The sequence below is a fragment of the Agelaius tricolor genome, unplaced genomic scaffold (assembly GCF_023055355.1).
Source record: "Agelaius tricolor isolate 1412-34295 unplaced genomic scaffold, bAgeTri1.0.p SCAF_31, whole genome shotgun sequence".
Lineage (NCBI taxonomy): Eukaryota > Metazoa > Chordata > Aves > Passeriformes > Icteridae > Agelaius > Agelaius tricolor.
This window is the reverse complement of record NW_027269291.1, coordinates 3,657,010-3,676,859: the sequence shown is the minus strand read 5'-3', so window position 1 is coordinate 3,676,859 and position 19,850 is coordinate 3,657,010. Positions and strand designations below refer to the sequence as shown.

The window sequence follows — 19,850 nt, the reverse complement described above, 5'->3', positions numbered from 1 at the left end:
ATGCTGTGGTCACCATTTCTGACTCAGTCACAGCAGGCAGCATCAACCCTCCCCTGCTTTTGGAAACACAAGGTAACCACATCCTGAAGGGGAAATAAGGCTTTGCTGCCCCTGCCTGAGCTCCTGCAGCCCTCAAGAGAGCCTCTGCACGGCACACAGCAAGGGCTGCTGCACTGAGCTTGCTCTGCTCACACCCTCAGGCCCTGCCGTGCTGAAACAGTCCTTTGAAAAGAAACTTCAGTTCCTTCTCCCCTGGGCAAAGGTGAACAAATGCCCTGACTAAAACTATATCAAGAAATTTCAGCAGACATATAAAACATCCCAGCAGACTGGGAGCAGCACAGAAGATACACAAAAGATAAAGACCATTAATGAACATCAGCTCCAAACATCAGCCCTGGCAAGGTCAGAGACACCTGGTCTGGGAAAGTTCAATGAGAGAACCAAGACTGAGAACCAAAATAACATCCAAGGTGCAGGGATCAATAAAAAAAATCAAATACTACAAACTGTGGAACTTGGGAGCAATGAGCATTGAACCAATGAATTTCCCTGGGTTGCAAATGTAGAAGTAGAAGAAAACTCCAATGAAAACCTTGTGTGATGGAAGGATTTTCTCTGCACAACCCGTGCAATGTGTGGATGAAATGATTTTGGTTGCACCTCCTATCCAGAATAAAGGAATGCCTTGATTCTTTAACATGCAGTGTGGTAGTTGACATCTGTCCTGCTGATCAAGTCAAAATGGTGAGAGCTCTCTCCAGTGGCAGAGAATATTAAAAGCATCCTGAAAGAATAAAGCTTTCTCCAAGAGGTTACATGGGAAAACATAGTGAAGAACACCATGAGAATGGGCAACACTAAACACATTTTTGTACCACTTAACCCGCCAGTGTTCTTATACCACATTAGAAATGCAATGTAATAATCATATTCCTGCATCTGCTAGGCATAATCTGACCTATCTCTGTTGTGACCCAAAATCCCATAAACTTCCTGACAAAATTAGATCTAACATAAACAGAAACTCAAAAGGAGTATGGTTAATTACCTGACTGTAAGGCAAGTTCTCTCTTTGACTTGTATTTCAGTCAGCAGATGTTCTCTGAACTGAAGGAATTAGAACCCAATCTTCCCCCTGCAAATCTATTCAGGACTTGGGAGTGCAGAGCTCCAGGCAATGTCTGTCTTCCTAAAGCACAAATTGAAAAGAGATCTCAAATCTAGGATTTCTGTAGGGAGGGCCTCAGTTGATTCCTGGCTATACCAAAGCCTTTGACAACCAGGGAAATTCCTCTTTTGTGACCTGTACTGAAACATAACCTGCAAGGAGACAGAGAAGAGACACCCCAGCCCTCATAAAATGGACACCTCTAAGAGGCACTGGGCACACACAGTTTCATTTTGATGACAAATAGAGTCTCTGGCCATGGGCTTCCACCTGCCTGGGAGCACTACTAGATCATCCTTGGGACAGTATCTTTCTCTAACACTTGACAGGAGCCACCTCCAGAGGCTGAGAGTTGCTGTCCTCTCCCCAGTCCCCTTCTCAGTGCCCACTGCCCTGCACAATATCAGCATGGGGAGCTCATAGGGGAACACACACAGGGTTAGGTCCCACAGCCACAGGAACAGACCCAGCAGCATTGGCACCAGTGGCTCCAGACCTGATACAACTAATGCTGAGATCAGATTGGTCTGCAGCCCACTCTGGGCAGATCTGGTCTTATCTCAACCCTTCATGCCCCACACTGGATGCCAAAGGAGGCTGTTGTGGTTTAGGACTGGAATTTCCCAATCTAGAGTTCCCACTGAGTCACCCCAAATCAAGCCTGAGGCTCTTCCACAGGATCACACAAAGTGTGAATATGGAGAGGGCTTAAGAGAAAGATGGGGACCACGCAGGGTGAGAGACAGGCAGGAGGGCAGCAAGAGCTTCAAGTTGCGCTCCTGGTGCCCCACCTCTCCCCCTCAGTGTTGTCATAGGCAGAGGGAGGGACCAGCAGGGCCTGGGCCTGAGAGCAGTGACAGAGGCCCAGGCAGGGCAGGTGTGGGCAGAGCTGTTGTGCAGGCCCAGAGAAGCTGCAGAGAGGCCACTGAGAGCGGGCCTGGCCATGTGGAGTGCCCTGTGCCTGGGCTTCTTGCCCATTGTAGGTAAGTGAAGGCAAGGGCTGCTGGCCCCAGGAGCTGAGCGTGGCCCTGGGCTCTGCAGGGCTCTGGGCAGCTGTGCTGAGCGCTTGCAGCCGCAGCTGTGCCCCGGCTCCAGCTGCCCAGCCCTGCCTGTGGAGCACGGCGAGAGCAGCCCTGCTCCTCTTGTGCCTCTGAGCTCGGCACCTCCATGCCAGCTGCCTCCTCTGCAGCCTGGCCACACGCAGGGCACCTCCCTGCTGCACTCACATCTCGGGGCCCAGCGCTTTGCCCTGGCACTGGACACTGCTCCTGGGCCACTGCCGCCCCTCTGGCACAGACCAGCTGGGCCATGGCAGCACAGGGCACAGGCCCCACTGCCTGGGACAGCCCTTGGTCTTTGCTCTGCTCACCCACAGCAGCTTCAGGGACAGGACACTGGGTTCCTCACCATCCTGTCTTGGCAAGGACAAAGGATTTTTTTGTCCCGCCATGGTGCAAATCCTTCCTGCTTCTTTGGGGAAAACCAGGAAAAGCTTCCTGTGTGACTGGGAAAAGGATGGAGGGAAATGTGGTGTCTCCTTCCTTGTGAGCCTTGCTAGCTGCCACCAGCTCTGCCCATCTCTGTCAGCTGGCTTCCAAGAGGGGGATTTTGTCCTCCCACAGGTCCAGTGCCAGTCCAAAGCCCCACCCGCATTGCCCTGACCTTTGCTGCATCTTGGAGTGACTGTGGCTCGTTCTTGCTCTCTGCAGCAGTCACTGGCCAGGTGACCTTGGAGCAGAACCCCAGGGAAGTGACCGTGCGAGAGGGAGATGAAGTCACCTTCCACTGCAGCATGAAGGGAGGTGATATGAACGACTACTACATGTACTGGTACCGTCAGGGCCCACGGGGCATGGAATGGATTTATGAAGACTATAGAGATATCTATGGAGAAGGTTTCAAATATCGCTTTAAAGGAAGAGAGCAGAGCTCCCAGAACAGCTTCACTCTGCAGCTCCTGGCAGCAACCCCAGGCGATGCAGCAACGTATTACTGTGGAGCAAAACCACCCTGGAGCAGCTCTGCAGCAGAGTGAACCAAAAACCAGCAGATGGGGATGACAGATCTCTCAGCATTTCTTTCTGGCAGCTGCTGCCCAGGGCTCTTGTCAGGCAATGGCAGGTGCAGGAAACGTCCCTCTGGCCTGGGGGCACTAGAAGGCACTGGAGGGAGGCTGCCAGAAGGGCTGGTACCATTGATGGTGGAGGTGGATCTGTCCTGGCAACTGCAGAGGCTGCAGTTTGGGGAAGTGCAGGTTTAGTGCACATTGCCTGGGCTCCTGTCCAGCACAGCCTCATTTCTCCTCTGTGCCTTGCCTTGGCTCCCAGCCCTTTTTCTTTCGGGACAGTCAGCATGGCTTTGGGAACGGGGATTTGGCTTAGCCACATTGACAGCCTTCAACAGGCAGACAAAGGGTCTTGCTGGGTGAGGAGAGAGTGGATGTTGTGCATTCTTCATTCAGTTGAGCTCCCAGCACTGACTTCCCTGCAAACCTTCTGGACAAATCCTTTCATTATGGCCATGGTTCAGTGACATGGATTGTGCAAGGGTACATATTCCTCCGCCCAGCCTCTCCTCCTGGGCTCTGGGAAATGAAATTCCTGTAGGCTGATCTGGCTGCTGAAGCCTGAGGTGAAGAAAGCATTCAGGACCTCAGCCCTGTCCCATGTCTTGTGTCACCTGGTCCCCATCCCATTCAGCACTGGGCCCACGTTTTCCCAGCCTCGTTTCTCCATGCAGCCTCCTGGCATGTTGTCCTGACTCCTTGCTCTCTGGGGAGGAATTCTCTTCACCTCAGCACTGCTGGGACTGGGGACCAATGTGTGCCCTGCTGGGCTCCCAAGCCTGGGAAGGGCATGGACAGAGGGGAACAAATGCAATGGAGGGCCATGAACACAAGGAAGGGAACAGCTGACATATAAGGAGAGCCTGGGAGATCTGGGTTGGTTTAGCATGCAGAAGGAAATGTTGAGGGGGATCTGACACTGAGCTGAAATACCCCAGACTCTGCAAGTTCCATTCTTGAGAACATTCACAACTGAACAGGACAAGGCTGTGGGCACCTCCTGCCCCTGCCCCCATCGGGCAGCTCAGCCCCACACAGCTGCTCACTCCGTCCCCCTCTGTGCCATGCAGGAGAGGAACAAAAGGGTGGAGTGAGAAAATGTGTGTTTTGACAGAAAGAGAGTTGAGAAATCATGGCAAAACCAACACGCAAAAACCAAATAACATCTAGAATTAATTCCTGACTTCCCACTGGCACAGAGGAGGCACAGAGCTGCCTCCTCTTCTGCTCACCTTTCCTTATGCCCATTCTGGCTCTCCAGAAATAACAGCATCAGGTCTGATAGTTTTAGGAGAGAGCTTGGCAGCCTGTACCTGTGTCTGCAGCCTTACAGAACAACACCACACCCTAGGTTCTGACAGAAGAACACACACCACAAATGCAGCAAAGAACAGAAATACAGAAAACCAACCCATGCAGAATAGCTCTCCTCATTCCTCTGTGTGCCTCTCGTTGCCCCAACCAAAATTTTCTTTGTTTCATTTGCAGATTTCCCCGGTTCCTTTTTAGCTTTGAAACTTGCAGCCTGAAGAGGACACAGGGTTGTCCTCAACACTCCTGTTGTAGCACAAGTTATTTCTCAATGTCCTCAGTGACAAAAGCTCTGAAAGGGCTAACTGTAATATTCTCCTGCTTACAAGAAAGAGCAGTGCCTGAGACGAGGAGCTCTGACCTCAGGGCTGGTTTGTCCTGATCACCCACCTCCAGGCAGCCCTTCCTAGCTATGAATACCTCATAACAACAGAAAAACACCAGAAGACATATTTTCCAATGAAACCGGACACTGAACTATGTCCAGTAGTGGAATCAGTCAGAATTCCAGAGAAATTCCAGCCTCTGCATGGGGCCTGAGTTTCAAAGAATCCACTTCCCTGCACTACTGACCACTCGTCTGCACCATCTGCATGACACCAGGGTGCAGAGATCCAGCACAGGACAAGCACTCAGGGATGATTATGTGAGCAAGAGTCACTGGCCAGATCTGACAGCAGGACGGGCCATGGGCTAGGAGAGGGCACAGCTGTGTGCTAGCTGAAGTATAAAAGAATAAACTCCCTTCATGATTGTATGCTCAGCATCCTTGTGTCCTCCCTGCTCAGGTGAAAAACAACTGACATGACAAAGTAGGGAGTCAAGATGTGTCCCCAGTAGTCGAGCGTGGCTTCAGCAGTTCCGAGGAGAGAGGAGCCATCACCACCTTCAAGTGCGGGCAGCGTTTTGCCCACGGCAGCGCCGATGCCAGTGACCTTCTGTGCTACGAGGGCGAATTTCAGGGCGCGTTGGCCACGGGTCCCTTCGGCAGAAGGCGCTGTCCAAGCGCTCAGCGCTGCTTTGCGTGCGCGGCCCGGCTCGGCCGGCGCTGCCTGTCCCGCCCGGCGGGGCCGCGGTCCCGGGGCCCGGGGCGGGTGAGTCGGGGCGGGCAGAGGCGCCGGCGCTGCCCCGGCGAGGCGGGGCCGGGCGGGAGCAGCCCGAGCGCGGCTCCGCTCGCCTCCTGTGCGGCTGCCGCGGCGCCGGCAGCGATGTTGGCCGGGCCGGGGCCGGGGCTGCTGGCCTTGGCCTTGGCCTTGGCGCCGGCAGGTGAGAGCCGGCCGGGGAGGGCAGCGAGCCCGGCCGGGCCAACCAGGCACAGCCACAGCGACAGGCAGCGACAGGAGCAGGAGCACGAACAGGGACGGGCACAAGGGCAGAGGCTGGGGAAAGGACAGGGGCAGAGGGAGGGCAGGGAACACGGAAAAATGCCGGGGCAGACCCAGGGACAGGGGCTGTGGGCCGGGGCTGGCGGCTGTGGCTGTGCCGGGCCGGGGGCACCGGGACACCGGGACAGCGCCCTCGGTCCGCGGCCGCGCCCCGCCCGATCCCTGCGCTCTCCCTCCGCAGGGCTCTGCGCACAGCCGAGGCTGCAGGAGGCCGGCGGAGGGCAGCGAGCGCCCGGCGACTCCGTCACCCTCTCCTGCCGTGGATCCGGATTCACCTTTAAGGATCGTTCTATTAGGTGGTACCGTCAGGCACCCGGAGGCCGCCCACAGTGGGTGTCCTTTATCAGCCGCCCCAAAGGCACTACAGTGAAATACGGGGCAGCGTTGAAGGGTCGGGCCAAGATTTCCCGGGACAATTCCCGATCCAAGGCTTATCTCTCTTTGCGGTCCTTGCAAGCTCAGGACTCTGCCCGGTATTTCTGTGCCGTCCCACGGGGACAGGAAATGCAGATGAGCTTTAACACAAACCTCCCGCGGCCCAGCAGAGGCTGCCTTAAATGCAGGGAAGGTGAGAGTTGCTAGGGGCTGGAGCCAATGGGTCTCAAGGCTGTTTCCAAGAAGTCAGGTGCCATCGCTGTGTACCTCAGGTATTCCTGGCCTTTACTGCACACCGCAGGGCTTCTGCTTTATTGCTAATTCGATTTAGAGTAGAATTGCGAGCAATTGGAAAATGCCTTGCTCTAAATTTATCCTAGTTTGCTGCCAGGCTTATTGTCAAAGTGCAACCCCAACCAGCTTCTCCTTCTCTATGCTAAACAGGTCCAGCTCTGACAGCCTTTTAAACTTGGACAGATGCTCCACATCAGCAGCTGAAAAGCAAAGAAAGCTGAGTCCGCAGTACAGGAAAAATGAGGACATTCTGCCCTACTTCTCCATCAACAGGGAGGTTTTTAGCCATTTCTAGGAAAAATGGTCTTTCTCTCACAGAATGATTCCTTGGGAAGACAAAGGCCATCACTCCGAATGTCCCCTTTCCTCCTTTCCGTGAGCTTTATTTTTTCTGAGAAACAAATATTACAGAATGGGATATTCCTTTGCTGAGCTGGCTAAAGTGGTGCTGCTGGGTCCCATCGCAGCTTATTGCCCATCCCCAGGCACTCACTGGCGAGACAGTGGGAGAAACAAAAACGGCCTCTGAGCAAGAGGATTCAGAGCCTCGTGTCTACACCGCTCTCTGTTTACAAAGAGAAAATAAAGCCTCACGCGGCGCTGTCCCCCGTCCCTTCGTGCACCGCTGCCTGTCCCGCCCGGCGGGGCCGCGCTCCCGGGGCCCGGGGCGGGTGAGTCGGGGCGGGCAGAGGCGCCGGCGCTGCCCCGGCGAGGCGGGGCCGGGCGGGAGCGGCCCGAGCGCGGCTCCGCTCGCCTCCTGTGCGGCTGCCGCGGCGCCGGCAGCGATGTTGGCCGGGCCGGGGCCGGGGCTGCTGGCCTTGGCCTTGGCCTTGGCGCCGGCAGGTGAGAGCAGGGCGGGGAGGGCAGCGAGCCCGGCCGGGGCAACCAGGCACAGCCACAGCGACAGGCAGCGACAGGAGCAGGAGCACGAACAAGGACGGGCACAAGGGCAGAGGCTGGGGAAAGGACAGGGGCAGAGGCAGGGCAGGGAACACGGGCAAAGGCCGGGGCAGACCCAGGGACAGGGGCTGTGGGCCGGGGCTGGCGGCTGTGGCTGTGCCGGGCCGGGGGCACCGGGACACCGGGACAGCGCCCTCGGTCCGCGGCCGCGCCCCGCCCGATCCCTGCGCTCTCCCTCCGCAGGGCTCTGCGCACAGCCGAGGCTGCAGGAGGCCGGCGGAGGGCAGCGAGCGCCCGGCGACTCCGTCACCCTCTCCTGCCGTGGATCCGGATTCACCTTCGAGGATTATCATATTTGGTGGTACCGTCAGGCACCCGGAGGGAGCCCAGAGTGGGTGTCCTTTATTAGATTTGATGCGACAGCTGTTTATTTTGACCAGTCAGTGCAGGGGAGGGCCAAGATGTCCCGGGACAATTCCCGGGCCGAGGTTTATCTCTCCCTGCTGACCCTGCAGCCCCGCGACTCTGCCCGGTACTTCTGCGCTGTTCACACGGGCACAGGAGACCCAGCCTGGCTTTAACACAAACCAGCTCGGGGCTGGATCAGCACCCACGACATTTGGAGATGGTGAATTCCAAAGTGCTTCAGGGCTGTTCCTGAGAAATCAGGTGCCATCCCCACCCAGCACCAGTGATCCTGGCCTTTCATCAAAAGCTCCTTTCCCAGCACTGAGGCTTTCCTTCCCCTGAGTCCCAATTGCAATGTTCTACTCCGTAGAGGAGCTTCAAGGTTTTTCTGTCATGCAGTCAGCCCGGTGAGTGCCTGGCTCCAGTCTCACTCAGCCTTCCTTGGTCCCCTTCTTAAGTGGAACATGCAAAGCACCTGCAGAGTCCTGGGCTGCCTTTGCTGCTGGGCAGGGCTCCGTGAGGGCTTTGAGAGGAAGAGGCAGCTGGAGAAGTGTCACCACTGGGGAGCCAGAGGGTGCAGGGCCAGAGTGCTGGGAGCAGGGTGAGGAGCACTTTGGCTTAGGGGTGGCCTGGCCAAGCCGAGCTGAGATCCTGGGGTGTCCCATATGGGAGGAGACGCCCAGCAGAGGCAGGGCCAGCAGAGCCAGGGGAAGGACAAGCTGACAGCTTCCCTGGTCACCTCCAAAGTCCCAGCCTGGGAGACTCCCTGAGAGAAAGGCCAGGGCTGGCCCCTCAGAACCACGTCACTGCTAGCCCAACACAGCATTTCCTGCCTAACAAATGGGCTGTTACTGCACCACAAAGAGTGAGAGACAGGCAGGAGGGCAGCAAGAGCTTCAAGTTGTGCTCCTGGTGCCCCACCTCTCCCCCTCAGTGTTGTCATAGGCAGAGGGAGGGACCAGCAGGGCCTGGGCCTGAGAGCAGTGACAGAGGCCCAGGCAGGGCAGGTGTGGGCAGAGCTGTTGTGCAGGCCCAGAGAAGCTGCAGAGAGGCCACTGAGAGCGGGCCTGGCCATGTGGAGTGCCCTGTGCCTGGGCTTCTTGCCCATTGTAGGTAAGTGAAGGCAAGGGCTGCTGGCCCCAGGAGCTGAGCGTGGCCCTGGGCTCTGCAGGGCTCTGGGCAGCTGTGCTGAGCGCTTGCAGCCGCAGCTGTGCCCCGGCTCCAGCTGCCCAGCCCTGCCTGTGGAGCACGGCGAGAGCAGCCCTGCTCCTCTTGTGCCTCTGAGCTCGGCACCTCCATGCCAGCTGCCTCCTCTGCAGCCTGGCCACACGCAGGGCACCTCCCTGCTGCACTCACATCTCGGGGCCCAGAGCTTTGCCCTGGCACTGGACACTGCTCCTGGGCCACTGCCGCCCCTCTGGCACAGACCAGCTGGGCCATGGCAGCACAGGGCACAGGCCCCACTGCCTGGGACAGCCCTTGGTCTTTGCTCTGCTCACCCACAGCAGCTTCAGCGACAGGACAGTGGGTTCCTCACCATCCTGTCTTGGCAAGGACAAAGGAATTTATTGTTCCGCCATGGTGCAAATCCTTCCTGCCTTTTTGGGGAAAACCAGGAAAAGCTTCCTGTGTGACTGGGAAAAGGATGGAGGGACATGAGGTGTCTCCTTCCTTGTGAGCCTTGCTAGCTGCCACCAGCTCTGCCCATCTGTGTCACCTGGCTTCCAAGAGGAGGATTTTGTCCTCCCACAGGTCCTGTGCCAGTCCAAAGCCCCACCAGCATTGCCGTGGCCTTTGCTGCATCTTAGAGTGACTGTGGCTCGTTCTTGCTCTCTGCAGCAGTCACTGGCCAGGTGACCTTGGAGCAGAACCCCAGGGAAGCGACCGTGGGAGAGGGAGATGAAGTCACCTTCCACTGCAGCATGAAGGGAGATGATATGAGCGACTACTTCATGTACTGGTACCGTCACGGCCCACGGGGCTCTCTGGAATGGATTTACAGGGAAGGTGATAAATATGGAGAAGGTTTCCAATTTCGCTTTAAAGGAAGAGTGAGGGGCTCCCAGAACAGCTTCACTCTGCAGATCCTGGCAGCAGAGGAAGGCGATGCAGCAACGTATTACTGTGGAGCAAAACCACCCTGGAGCAGCTCTGCAGCAGAGTGAACCAAAAACCAGCAGATGGGGATGACAGATCTCTCAGCATTTCTTTCTGGCAGCTGCTGCCCAGGGCTCTTGTCAGGCAATGGCAGGTGCAGGAAACGTCCCTCTGGCCTGGGGGCACTAGAAGGCACTGGAGGGAGGCTGCCAGAAGGGCTGGTACCATTGATGGTGGAGGTGGATCTGTCCTGGCAACTGCAGAGGCTGCAGTTTGGGGAAGTGCAGGTTTAGTGCACATTGCCTGGGCTCCTGTCCAGCACAGCCTCATTTCTCCTCTGTGCCTTGCCTTGGCTCCCAGCCCTTTTTCTTTCGGGACAGTCAGCATGGCTTTGGGAATGGGGATTTGGCTTAGCCACATTGACAGCCTTCAACAGGCAGACAAAGGGTCTTGCTGGGTGAGGAGAGAGTGGATGTTGTGCATTCTTCATTCAGTTGAGCTCCCAGCACTGACTTCCCTGCAAACCTTCTGGACAAATCCTTTCATTATGGCCATGGTTCAGTGACATGGATTGTGCAAGGGTACATATTCCTCCTCCTGGGCTGTGGGAAATGAAATTCCTGAAGGCTGATCTGGCTGCTGAAGCCTGAGGTGAAGAAAGCATTCAGGACCTCAGCCCTGTCCCATATCCTGTGTCACCTGGTCCCCATCCCATTCAGCACTGGGCCCACGTTTTCCCAGCCTCGTTTGTCCGTGCAGCCTCCTGGCATGTTGTCCTGACTCCTTGCTCTCTGGGGAGGAATCCTCTTCAGCTCAGCACTGCTGGGACTGGGGACCAATGTGTGCCCTGCTGGGCTCCCAAGCCTGGGAAGGACATGGACAGAGGGGAACAAATGCAATGGAGGGCCATGAACACAAGGAAGGGAACAGCTGACATAAAAGGAGAGCCTGGGAGATCTGGGTGCATTTTGTTCAGACGAGAAATTGCTGGCAGGGAAATTTGTCACACAAATCCCTTGCAGTCCTCCAACACGGGCCTTTGGTTTGTGCAAGGGAGAAAGAAAGAGCTTTTACTCATCTTTTCCCAATTGAATTTCCTCCCATCTACTCGGCCAGGATTGCAGCCCTCATCAACAAGCCGTGACCAGCAATGGACTTGTCCAGCTCCAGGAAGCAGCCAATAGACTGGTGAAATGAGAATGCTTGTTCTTCCCCTTCTTTCCAAAGCCATCTGCTTCACCAAATTATTGAAAAGTAACTTCTCTTGGTAATATTGCTCTGAGCATTCTCCTGTGGCAAGGAACTTACAGGCAACAAAATGGGAATAATTCCCTGAGAGAAAGAATAGGAAAAATCCTACATCCACCAGCTGTTAAAGTTCAAAACATCCCTGATTATTCCAGGAGGATTAGGAAAATGGTCCACAATTGCAGGCTACCACTAATGATGTGATTAAGATAACAATCAAATTAAAAGCCAACTTCAGTCAATGATAACAACAGCAAATAGAGTCAATTAAAGCACCATCAGCTGAACCAAAATAAATCCTGAACAATTCTTAAACATGGACTGATTTTTCCTCTGGCATGCAAATAGGCTTTGAGGAGAGTAATGCTTGAAGGTCTAGAAAACTTAGTAAATCTAGAATGAAAATAACTTGAAAAGTTATAAGCTTGAGAGATGCTTCCCAGAAAACCTTTCAAGTGTTTAACCCTAACTTGTTGTGTGTTAAAAGACAAATCAGTAACCAGATCCTTTCTCTGAGGCACTTCTAACAACAATATTCCGTTCCAAAGTGTGAGAGCAATGTTCTAGTTAGATGAACAATAACTGTTAACTCTGCTAAAAAAAGCAAGGATGATAATGTTATTTTTAGTGTAGGGAATCCTCTGGAACAGTGTTAGATGTTCAGAAGTAGAGCAGCGTAGAGGGACAGGAAAACAAAAGGCAGCACTACAAAGACATGAAAGAGGAGACATCACCTGGCAAGGAAACCCCCCCCAGATGTTTTTGTAGAACTGCCTAGCACAGTGTGAACTACGTACCACAGTGACTGAAAACAACTGAACCACCACACACAAACTGTCTCCCTCCTTTCTCTTGAAGGAGGAAAACATGGTGGCCTTACCTCATCTATTTTTCCTTAGACAACTCTGTGCACATACACAAATTGGATTTACCAGAATTACTGAAACAGCACAACACCCCAGCTAATTGTCCAAGACCAATTTCCTCACCATTCAACCTGAGATCATGGCTCTTGCAAACAGATCATTTTCAACAGTTGATCATCATGGCCAGTTGAACAACTCAGCAGGAACCTTCTCTATTAACCACTTATGAGTTGATTTAGGAGCCCTTTGTTCATCATTTTGGACATCTGACACAAAGCTTGACTTACTACTTTGTCAAGAGAAACTATTCTTGAGGTTCAAAAAGCTAATCTCTGAACGTGAGCAGCTCTCCCTCCTCTGTCCAGGACCATAACCCTTGGGATTCCTCCCAGAAGATCCCAGATTCTGCTCTCCTGAAGCCCAGGGCTCCAGTCCTGTTTTTGCATTGCTCTCTTCTCCCAGGATCCTGAGCTCAAACAGTGCATGGTCACTGCAGCCAAGGCTGCCCCAACCACCAATTCTGCCTCAGTGGCACACACAGGTCCAGCTCACAGCCATTTGTGTTAGTAAGCTCACATCAGTACGTGCCAGAAAACTCCTGACTGCGTGTGCTCAGCTGTGCTCTCCTGCCAGCAGACACCTGACACACTTCAAGCACCCCATGAGGACCAGAGCCCAGGGATGTCCCATTTGTCCCACAAAAGCCTCACCCATTTCTTCCCATTCCTCTCATGTTTTCTACCCGTATTTCTGTCTTGGGAATGGCTTAAATTCCCTACCCATTCATGGGCTTGTCTTTGTTTTGTGTTCAGAATGGTCATTGACTGCCCAGGCTCAGGAAGTATCTCGATGGGCAAGGAGCAGCAGGGATCCCCTGAGAGTTGGGGGCCAGGGGCTGCTGCTTCCTTCCAGAGGGGCTGCTCAACTCAGGAGCCACACGGCAAGGGTGTCTGACTGGTGACACTGTTGCCCTGCGCTTTTTGCCTGTTTTTCCTTCTTTCTTTTCCTTTGGCACTGTGAGTAGGGATTGCCAGCTTGATTCTCTGCTTCCCTGTCACTTGCAAGCCTAGAACCAGTGTGTGCTACACCAGGAGCAGGGAGGCAGGAGCACACTGCTGATCCCAGCACCAGCCATTGCCAGGGAGCTGTCCAAAGGAGAAATCCCCCACCCAGGCCTGCTGTTGTCTGCCACTGCTTCAGGGATTTTTGCGACACTATAACTTGACACCCCTTGTCTGCCCAGACACCCGTGGCTCCTGCTGCAGCTTCAGAATTTCCCCTACACTTGGTTTACCACTGTGAGTGTTCTCACCTCTGCCGTTGCAGCCTGCTGCTCCAAGGTTCCTGCTGGAGCTGGTTTCAGTATCCAGAGGGGCACCGGGACTGGCTGCTCCTGTGGGATTGTAAAGGGAGCCCCTTCTCCATCTCTCCTGCCTGCCCACCCACCAGTACCCACATGCAGAGAGGCGGCCGAGCTCGCGCCACAGCGCCCCCTGCTGGCGCGGGGGAATCACCGCACCTGCCCTGCTGGCTGTGCCCGGAACTGCACCGAAGGGGAAAGCGCCCGCGGCCGAGAGAGGCCGGGCCTGGGTGTCTGGGTCTGTTTGGTGCTACTGCTGTTGTTTGTTTGAGTTGTTATACATACACATACTGGTAAAGAACTGTTATTCCTTTTCTTGTGTGTTTGCCAGAAAGTCACTTTATTTCAAAGTTGTATTAATTTGGAGGGAATATTCTCCACTCCATGGGTGGTTCCTGCCTTCCTTGGCAGGCACTTGTCTTTCAAACTAGGACAGCCACCATCACTTAAGTTAGGCTCAACAGTCAGCAGATGGAACAGCCGCAGACACACTCAGAGTACAATTATTTCCAGACCTTGCTAACCTGGGGGAATCCCTGAGCAACAGCCAGGCAGAGGCAAGGAGAGACACTGACATCTAAACTGCATCCATGCTAGAGGATCTCTGGATGCATTCAGCCTGGGCTGCCAAGGGTAATTCCCAGCTGGAAGGTCACTTCAGCAATTTACAACGCTCCTGCGTCTTCTGTTCTTAATCCAATCCTCCCAACACCCCCAGAGACAGCCTGCTACATCCCAGAACTCTGTTCACACTACCACTAGTACCTACAAGAAGAGAAGTAGGGGGATTAGACTGCATTACAAGAAATGCTCTGAAATAACACCAGAGGTACTGATAATTTTTCTGCTTTCTATCCAGCTAAACTCCATCAGACCTTTCACAGGTGTCACATCATACCCAAGTTCGCATTTACAACTCAACCCCTATGATATTATTGGAGATCCTTCCTTGAAAGCCATGTGGTGTTTCTTCATGTGGTGCGTTGGATCTCAAACCACTGAAGATGTCATGTGACTGCCTGAATAATCCAATATTCTGTGTAGTGGAACAGAGACAGTTTGTGTTATGAAATATATCACTGTGAGTTGGCTGGGTTACCACAATGATATGAACAGCAAAGGGACCTGTACAAAAACAGAAAGAGGGAAAGAAGGTGAGAAATTTTGGGAAAGAAAGGAGATGGGTGACTCTAAGGATTAAGAAGAGAAGAACAACATTCTTCCTATATTTCCTTGTATCCTGGATATATAAAAGAGGTCATGAAGGTTCTAAAAGGTGGAAGAAATGGAGAAGTTGAAAATTCTAAACTCAATCAAGCTATTTGAAACAATTCAATTAACCTTTATTCCCTTTCCAGTTTTGGAAGTAAATCTACCTCTGGATCCTCTCATGGACTTGCATACATGGATAATCAGGACTAATGGATTTTCATCACCTGTTTTTGGAACACTTTTGAACACCACGAGGAAAGAGTGAGTTATTGGAATAAGTCTCAGCAGTGTGATGACAGAGAAGCTTATATTTGGACCAGGGACGATTCTCACAGTTGAACCAAGTAAGTGACATTTCTTTCTTCCTAAAACTTCACTGACAATTAATGTGGGGGAGAACAAGGGAATTTAAAGGGTTGGGTTCAATGAAAGGATTTTCAGCTGCAATAATCCCTTGAATGCACTCGCTCTCCAGCCAGGCATTCAAGCCAAACCCTCAGCTTGGATCTGCTCAGGAAGGTTTCCAGGAACAACTGGGCTGACTCTGCATACAGCATTATTCCATGATCCCCAAACACCAGCAGGGCACTGCTTAGCCTGTGATAACTTATTCCCACTTTGGGCAGCACTCTGCCCCAAATTTACTGTCCAGTGTCCAATTCTTCAGCGGGCTTGCACTGACTGACTTGGGGCAGGAATGCAGAGCTCAGTGAAGAGCTCCCAGTATGAGGAGTTTTAGACACATCTGTAACTCCTGGCTGGAGAAGTTCTCCTTTGACACTGGCACCACACTGACAGTGTCCACTGCCCTGGAAACAGAGCAGGAAGGAGGGGAAATAGCCTTGGGCTTAAATTCTCACAAGTGCCTCATATCCAAGAGTTCCTGGAATGAAAGACAATTTGCTCCCAGGTTGTGTGGGTTCTGCAAAGAGCAATGTGGGGAGCAGGGATTATAAGAAGCCTTATTTATTCCTATCTTTCTTTGGAATTCTGTGATGAACCATAAAGGTGCAGGTCACCCCAAGCTTTTCTAGGGAAATGGGAATGTTGCGGTGGCAGAGGGGTTTTGATAGTGACCTCTGTGGTCCTAAAGTATCAGGTGCATCCCTCGGGAATTGTTGCTTTGCTTTCAGAGGACTGGATGACTTCAAAGTGTGGCAAGAAAATCCCACGTTATTTTACATCCCTAAAACCTCTTGCTCTCCTTCAGAAAGATGTGCGACTGCCTTGGGTGCTGCCTAATATCTGTCCATGTCTGTAGGATATGGTGCATGGGAATAAATGGGGATTTGGGAACAATCTCACTGCACTTCCAATCCCAAAGGGACAAAGGAATGTAAATTCACCATTCTGCAGAAAGACCTCTACTTTCCTTGCTGTTCAATGGCTTTCTTTTTCTAGCTAATGCCAGGATATTTTCAGAGTATCCTGCACAGAAAGTCTGGAATTATGTTTGGTAGTAAAATACATTGAACCTGAAGTATCAAAGTCCCTTTTGAGTCTGCTGAAATACTTAATGTTAAGACGCCAAAGTTTCCAGGATGTGAGCAACCTCCCCCTTTTGTTCAAATCAATTTGAACATAAACAGAAAAGATTAATCCCTTCAGAAGCAAGCAGTGGTAGGAATTCATGGCTGTACTGCCAGGGAATGCAAATTGGTGGGACTCAGGTGAGCCTTCTGGGGTCAGATAAAACAAATCTTCTGCTCTCTGAACTACAATTGCACTGTGTGCATTATTGCTTGCTGAAGATCCTGCCCAGGGAGCTACTGCAGAGAAGCTGCCTGTTTGTGTTCTGGCTCTTTGGAAAGCCTGGAGAGGAGACCACATGAAAAGCCTTTCAAAGTCTTCTCAGAGAACACAGAATGCACAGGACTGACAGGCTCTGGCCAAGCCTGGTACAACAGCTGGGAAGGAAATGTTGGATTTCTGGTGGGTGTCTGGTTGCTGCAGGTGTGGACAAGTGTGTAGTTCTGCCTGTTTGATCACGAGAGCTGACCCATGAAGTTGTGGCAGAGCACAATTTGGCTTTCACCTCAGTTCCTCAGCAGTGGCATAGGGCTGATGGGGAAAGGGTGTAAAATCAGAGCTCCTTGATCAAACTTCCATCAGTACCCTGGGATGAACAAAATGTCAGAGCTGGGGGATCTCCTGACCCACCTGCAAGGCAGACACCATGCTAAATGAAAAGCCTCATGCACCTCTCTTTACCCAAGAGACCCTTCAGGATGCTCCTGTCAAAGCAGACAGGGCAATCTTTGTGGATGAGTCTGACAGCTTTTCATAAGCTGAGCCCTTTCTGGCAAGGAAGGCTGCTGGAGGATTCCTTTCAGTTCCATGGTTTTCCTCTAAGTCAAATTGCAAATCTGAGTTAAATCCTGACATTGGTTTTTGAGATCACCCTTGATTCTCCAAATGTGATCTGACCTAGAGGGAAGGGTATTTTCTCTTATAAACAAATTATGGTACCACAATGATTTGTTGGCAACTAAATTCTTTTGACACCAATAGTTCTTGTGTAAAATAGCTGGGTGGCAAGTTTAAGCAATCTTCTTTTGTTACTTGTACCTCTAATGCCAAGGAATAATGACATCAAAGACAGTAAATGAGAATGTTACAAATTAGTCACAGATGGAGTACATGTGAATTTTGGGTCACTCAGCACCCGGGCAAGCCTGCAGTAAAATCAATCCTGTCCAAACCTTGCTTTTCTTTTCAGGCATTTCAAAAACTTCTGATCCCAAAGTCATTGTGATGAAATCAAAGAAACTGGAAGGAGGTGGCAGCTCTGGGAAAGCAGCTTGTTTGGCAAAGAACTTCCCTACAAAGAACATCAGCTTGGAGATGCCCTCTCAGGAGGTGGTCTATGTACAGAGCCCATCCATTCTGACGTCACAGGGGTTGTACAATGCAATTAAAATGGTCAGGGTGACAAAAGACACAGAGGTGACCTGCACGGCCAAATTCGGCGACCGCACCATAACAGCAAAGCCAGGTACAGTTTGGTGGCACAGCTGTCACTTATTTCTGGAGACAGTGGCCTGTGCGGCTTGGTGTTCTCCTTCTGGACAGCACTGCCCTGGGCAGACAGCAGAAATAAGAAAGACATTTGGATTTCAGCATGGAAAGCTGAAAGATGTTTCAAAGCATCTGAAAGAAATGGTTTCAACAGTTTAATTACTTTGAGATACTTTTCTGGGGAGAAAAGACACAATCTATTGCTTCAAAATGTGAATTTCCTTATGACTGAATACTTTAGCCTAGAGCAGGAAACCGCCTGCAGTACAAGTTGGAAGAGCCCTTTCAATACGAACACAAAGTTAAAGGTGGGGTGTGTTGTGAGGGTTTTTTAATTAAATGAATTGTTATATTTGGCGTGTTTACTCTTTTAGTCCTGAAGGTCATTCAAAGAGTAAAACGACACAATGCAGGAATTCTTCTGTTTCTTGCAACTGCATGGAGAACTTGTCTGCTCAAATTAATGTTGGAATTATTCCTGACCAGCTGAGGCCCACTCTGATCTTTCCTCCGATGTTCTATGAGAAATGTCATCTAAACATTTTCTTCTTATCCTCTATAAAAGATGGATATAGTCTAAAATGCCTTTTCTTTATCGTGCTACAGAAGCCGAGGCTGAAGAACCAATAACAGGGTTTGGGGAACCAAACAGAACCAGAACAGAGTCAGGGGCCACTGACAGAGTTTGCAACAGCACAGAGCCCTCAGCACAAGGTGAGTTACCCAAACACGATCTGAGGTTACATTGCTCTCTGCGGGATAAAGGCATGGAAATGTATTTTCTCCAGGGCACAGGACTCAGAGCACAACACATTCAGCACACACAAGCTGCTGTTCCAAGGTTGCTCCTGCACTTACACACAAGCCCCAGGAAGCAAAAAAGCAACAGAGACAGACCCTGGGCTCCCCTCTTGTTGCCATGTTCTCTCTCGGCTGTTCCTTTGCTGTTCTTCCTTTCCCTGAAACTCTCACCTGTGGATTTTCCACTTTCTGCCAAGATCACAGCACCAAAACCTAGACCATGATGTCTCCCTTCTTTTCTGGTCACTGAGCAGATGCTGGAGGGCAGAGAGGGAACATGCTGTCCATGGCTGTGTTGGGGTTGAGAGTCCTGCTGGCAAAGAGCATCGCCTTCAATGCCCTCATGAGCATCAAGTTGTTTCTTTTCTGAGGTAAGGGAGCTGACAGTTATCAAACAATGCTTCATAGGCCCAATTTCATTAAATGTACTTTAAACCTCCCTTTGCTCTTCCAGACATGGGCAATGAACCCAAAGAAGAGCAGCAAAGAGCGTGAACCAGCAGCACAAGGGGTTGAACCAGCAGGGCCAGAGCTGCTGACAGAGACCAGCCAGGACACAAGGCAGCACCTTCCCCTGCAGACATGCAACACTCTTCACTCCTGCCTGGCCAGCTGATTTACACTGAAGAGTTTTAAGTGCTTTTGCTCTTTCCTCTCCTCTGACAACTGAGCACAGTGGATTTATCCTCATCCTCCTGCTAAGGAGATCCCTCCCACTCTTCTGCCATTTGCACACCAGTGTCCAACCTGCTTCAGTAGCTTTGAAAACTCCAGTGCTCACTGCTGGGAGATGCCTTTGAGAAGCACCTTTCCCAGGCACGTTGTGTTACTGCCTGAGGAACTGGAGTAGCACTGCTGGGGGAATTCCAGCCCACGAGCTGCCTTTTGTTGCTTAGGGTTTAGAATGATTTACTAAGTGTGTATTGCAGATAAGAAGAGCTCTGTAGAATCTGATTTTATTCAACTAGATAATGTTCACTTCTTGATTAAGCCTGTCTTTCTTCTGCCAAATGTATTGCATGTGCATTTTAGGTTTCTGCAGTAGGGACAATAATAAAGTTCTGCTAGCCCAAAATCTTGTTGGTTTTTTGTGCTTATTCTTCTGAAATTTGGATGGAAATTGCTGAAATCTAACTACCCTAGAAGCCCACTGGGATCAGAAACACAGCTTTGATATTGCAGATTTCCTGTTGGTTGAATTTGTCTTTTGCAGACTTGGTGCAAGGAAATGTCTCTGGCACATTCAGGAGCCTCAGTCAGGAGAGTCCTTGCTGAAGGCACGAGGGAGGAAAATGCTCCTGTCAGCAGGGAAGAAACCCTGCTGCTGTTTTGCACTCAG

General features: G+C 51.7%; 1 protein-coding gene across 1 annotated transcript; it reads left to right on the top strand.

Annotated features, from left to right (window-relative positions):
• The first annotated feature begins 7,386 nt into the window (after positions 1 to 7,386).
• Positions 7,387 to 19,586, top strand: LOC139601514 (Ig heavy chain Mem5-like). Its single transcript, XM_071450643.1, has 6 exons — positions 7,387 to 7,444; positions 7,745 to 8,056; positions 14,959 to 15,036; positions 17,412 to 17,687; positions 18,317 to 18,424; positions 18,966 to 19,586. The coding sequence occupies exons 1-6, from the start codon at positions 7,387 to 7,389 to the stop codon at positions 19,004 to 19,006; spliced, it is 873 nt and encodes a 290-aa protein (XP_071306744.1). The 3' UTR covers positions 19,007 to 19,586.
• Positions 19,587 to 19,850: the final 264 nt, after the last annotated feature.

Bases quoted from the DNA above. Each gene is read 5' to 3' on its own strand.
- LOC139601514 (XM_071450643.1), top strand. From the start codon at position 7,387: ATGTTGGCCGGGCCGGGGCCGGGGCTGCTGGCCTTGGCCTTGGCCTTG. The intron at 7,445-7,744 runs GTGAGAGCAGGG...CTCCCTCCGCAG, and splicing joins CTTGGCCTTGGCGCCGGCAG to GGCTCTGCGCACAGCCGAGG. The intron at 18,425-18,965 runs GTGAGTTACCCA...TTGCTCTTCCAG, and splicing joins CACAGAGCCCTCAGCACAAG to ACATGGGCAATGAACCCAAA.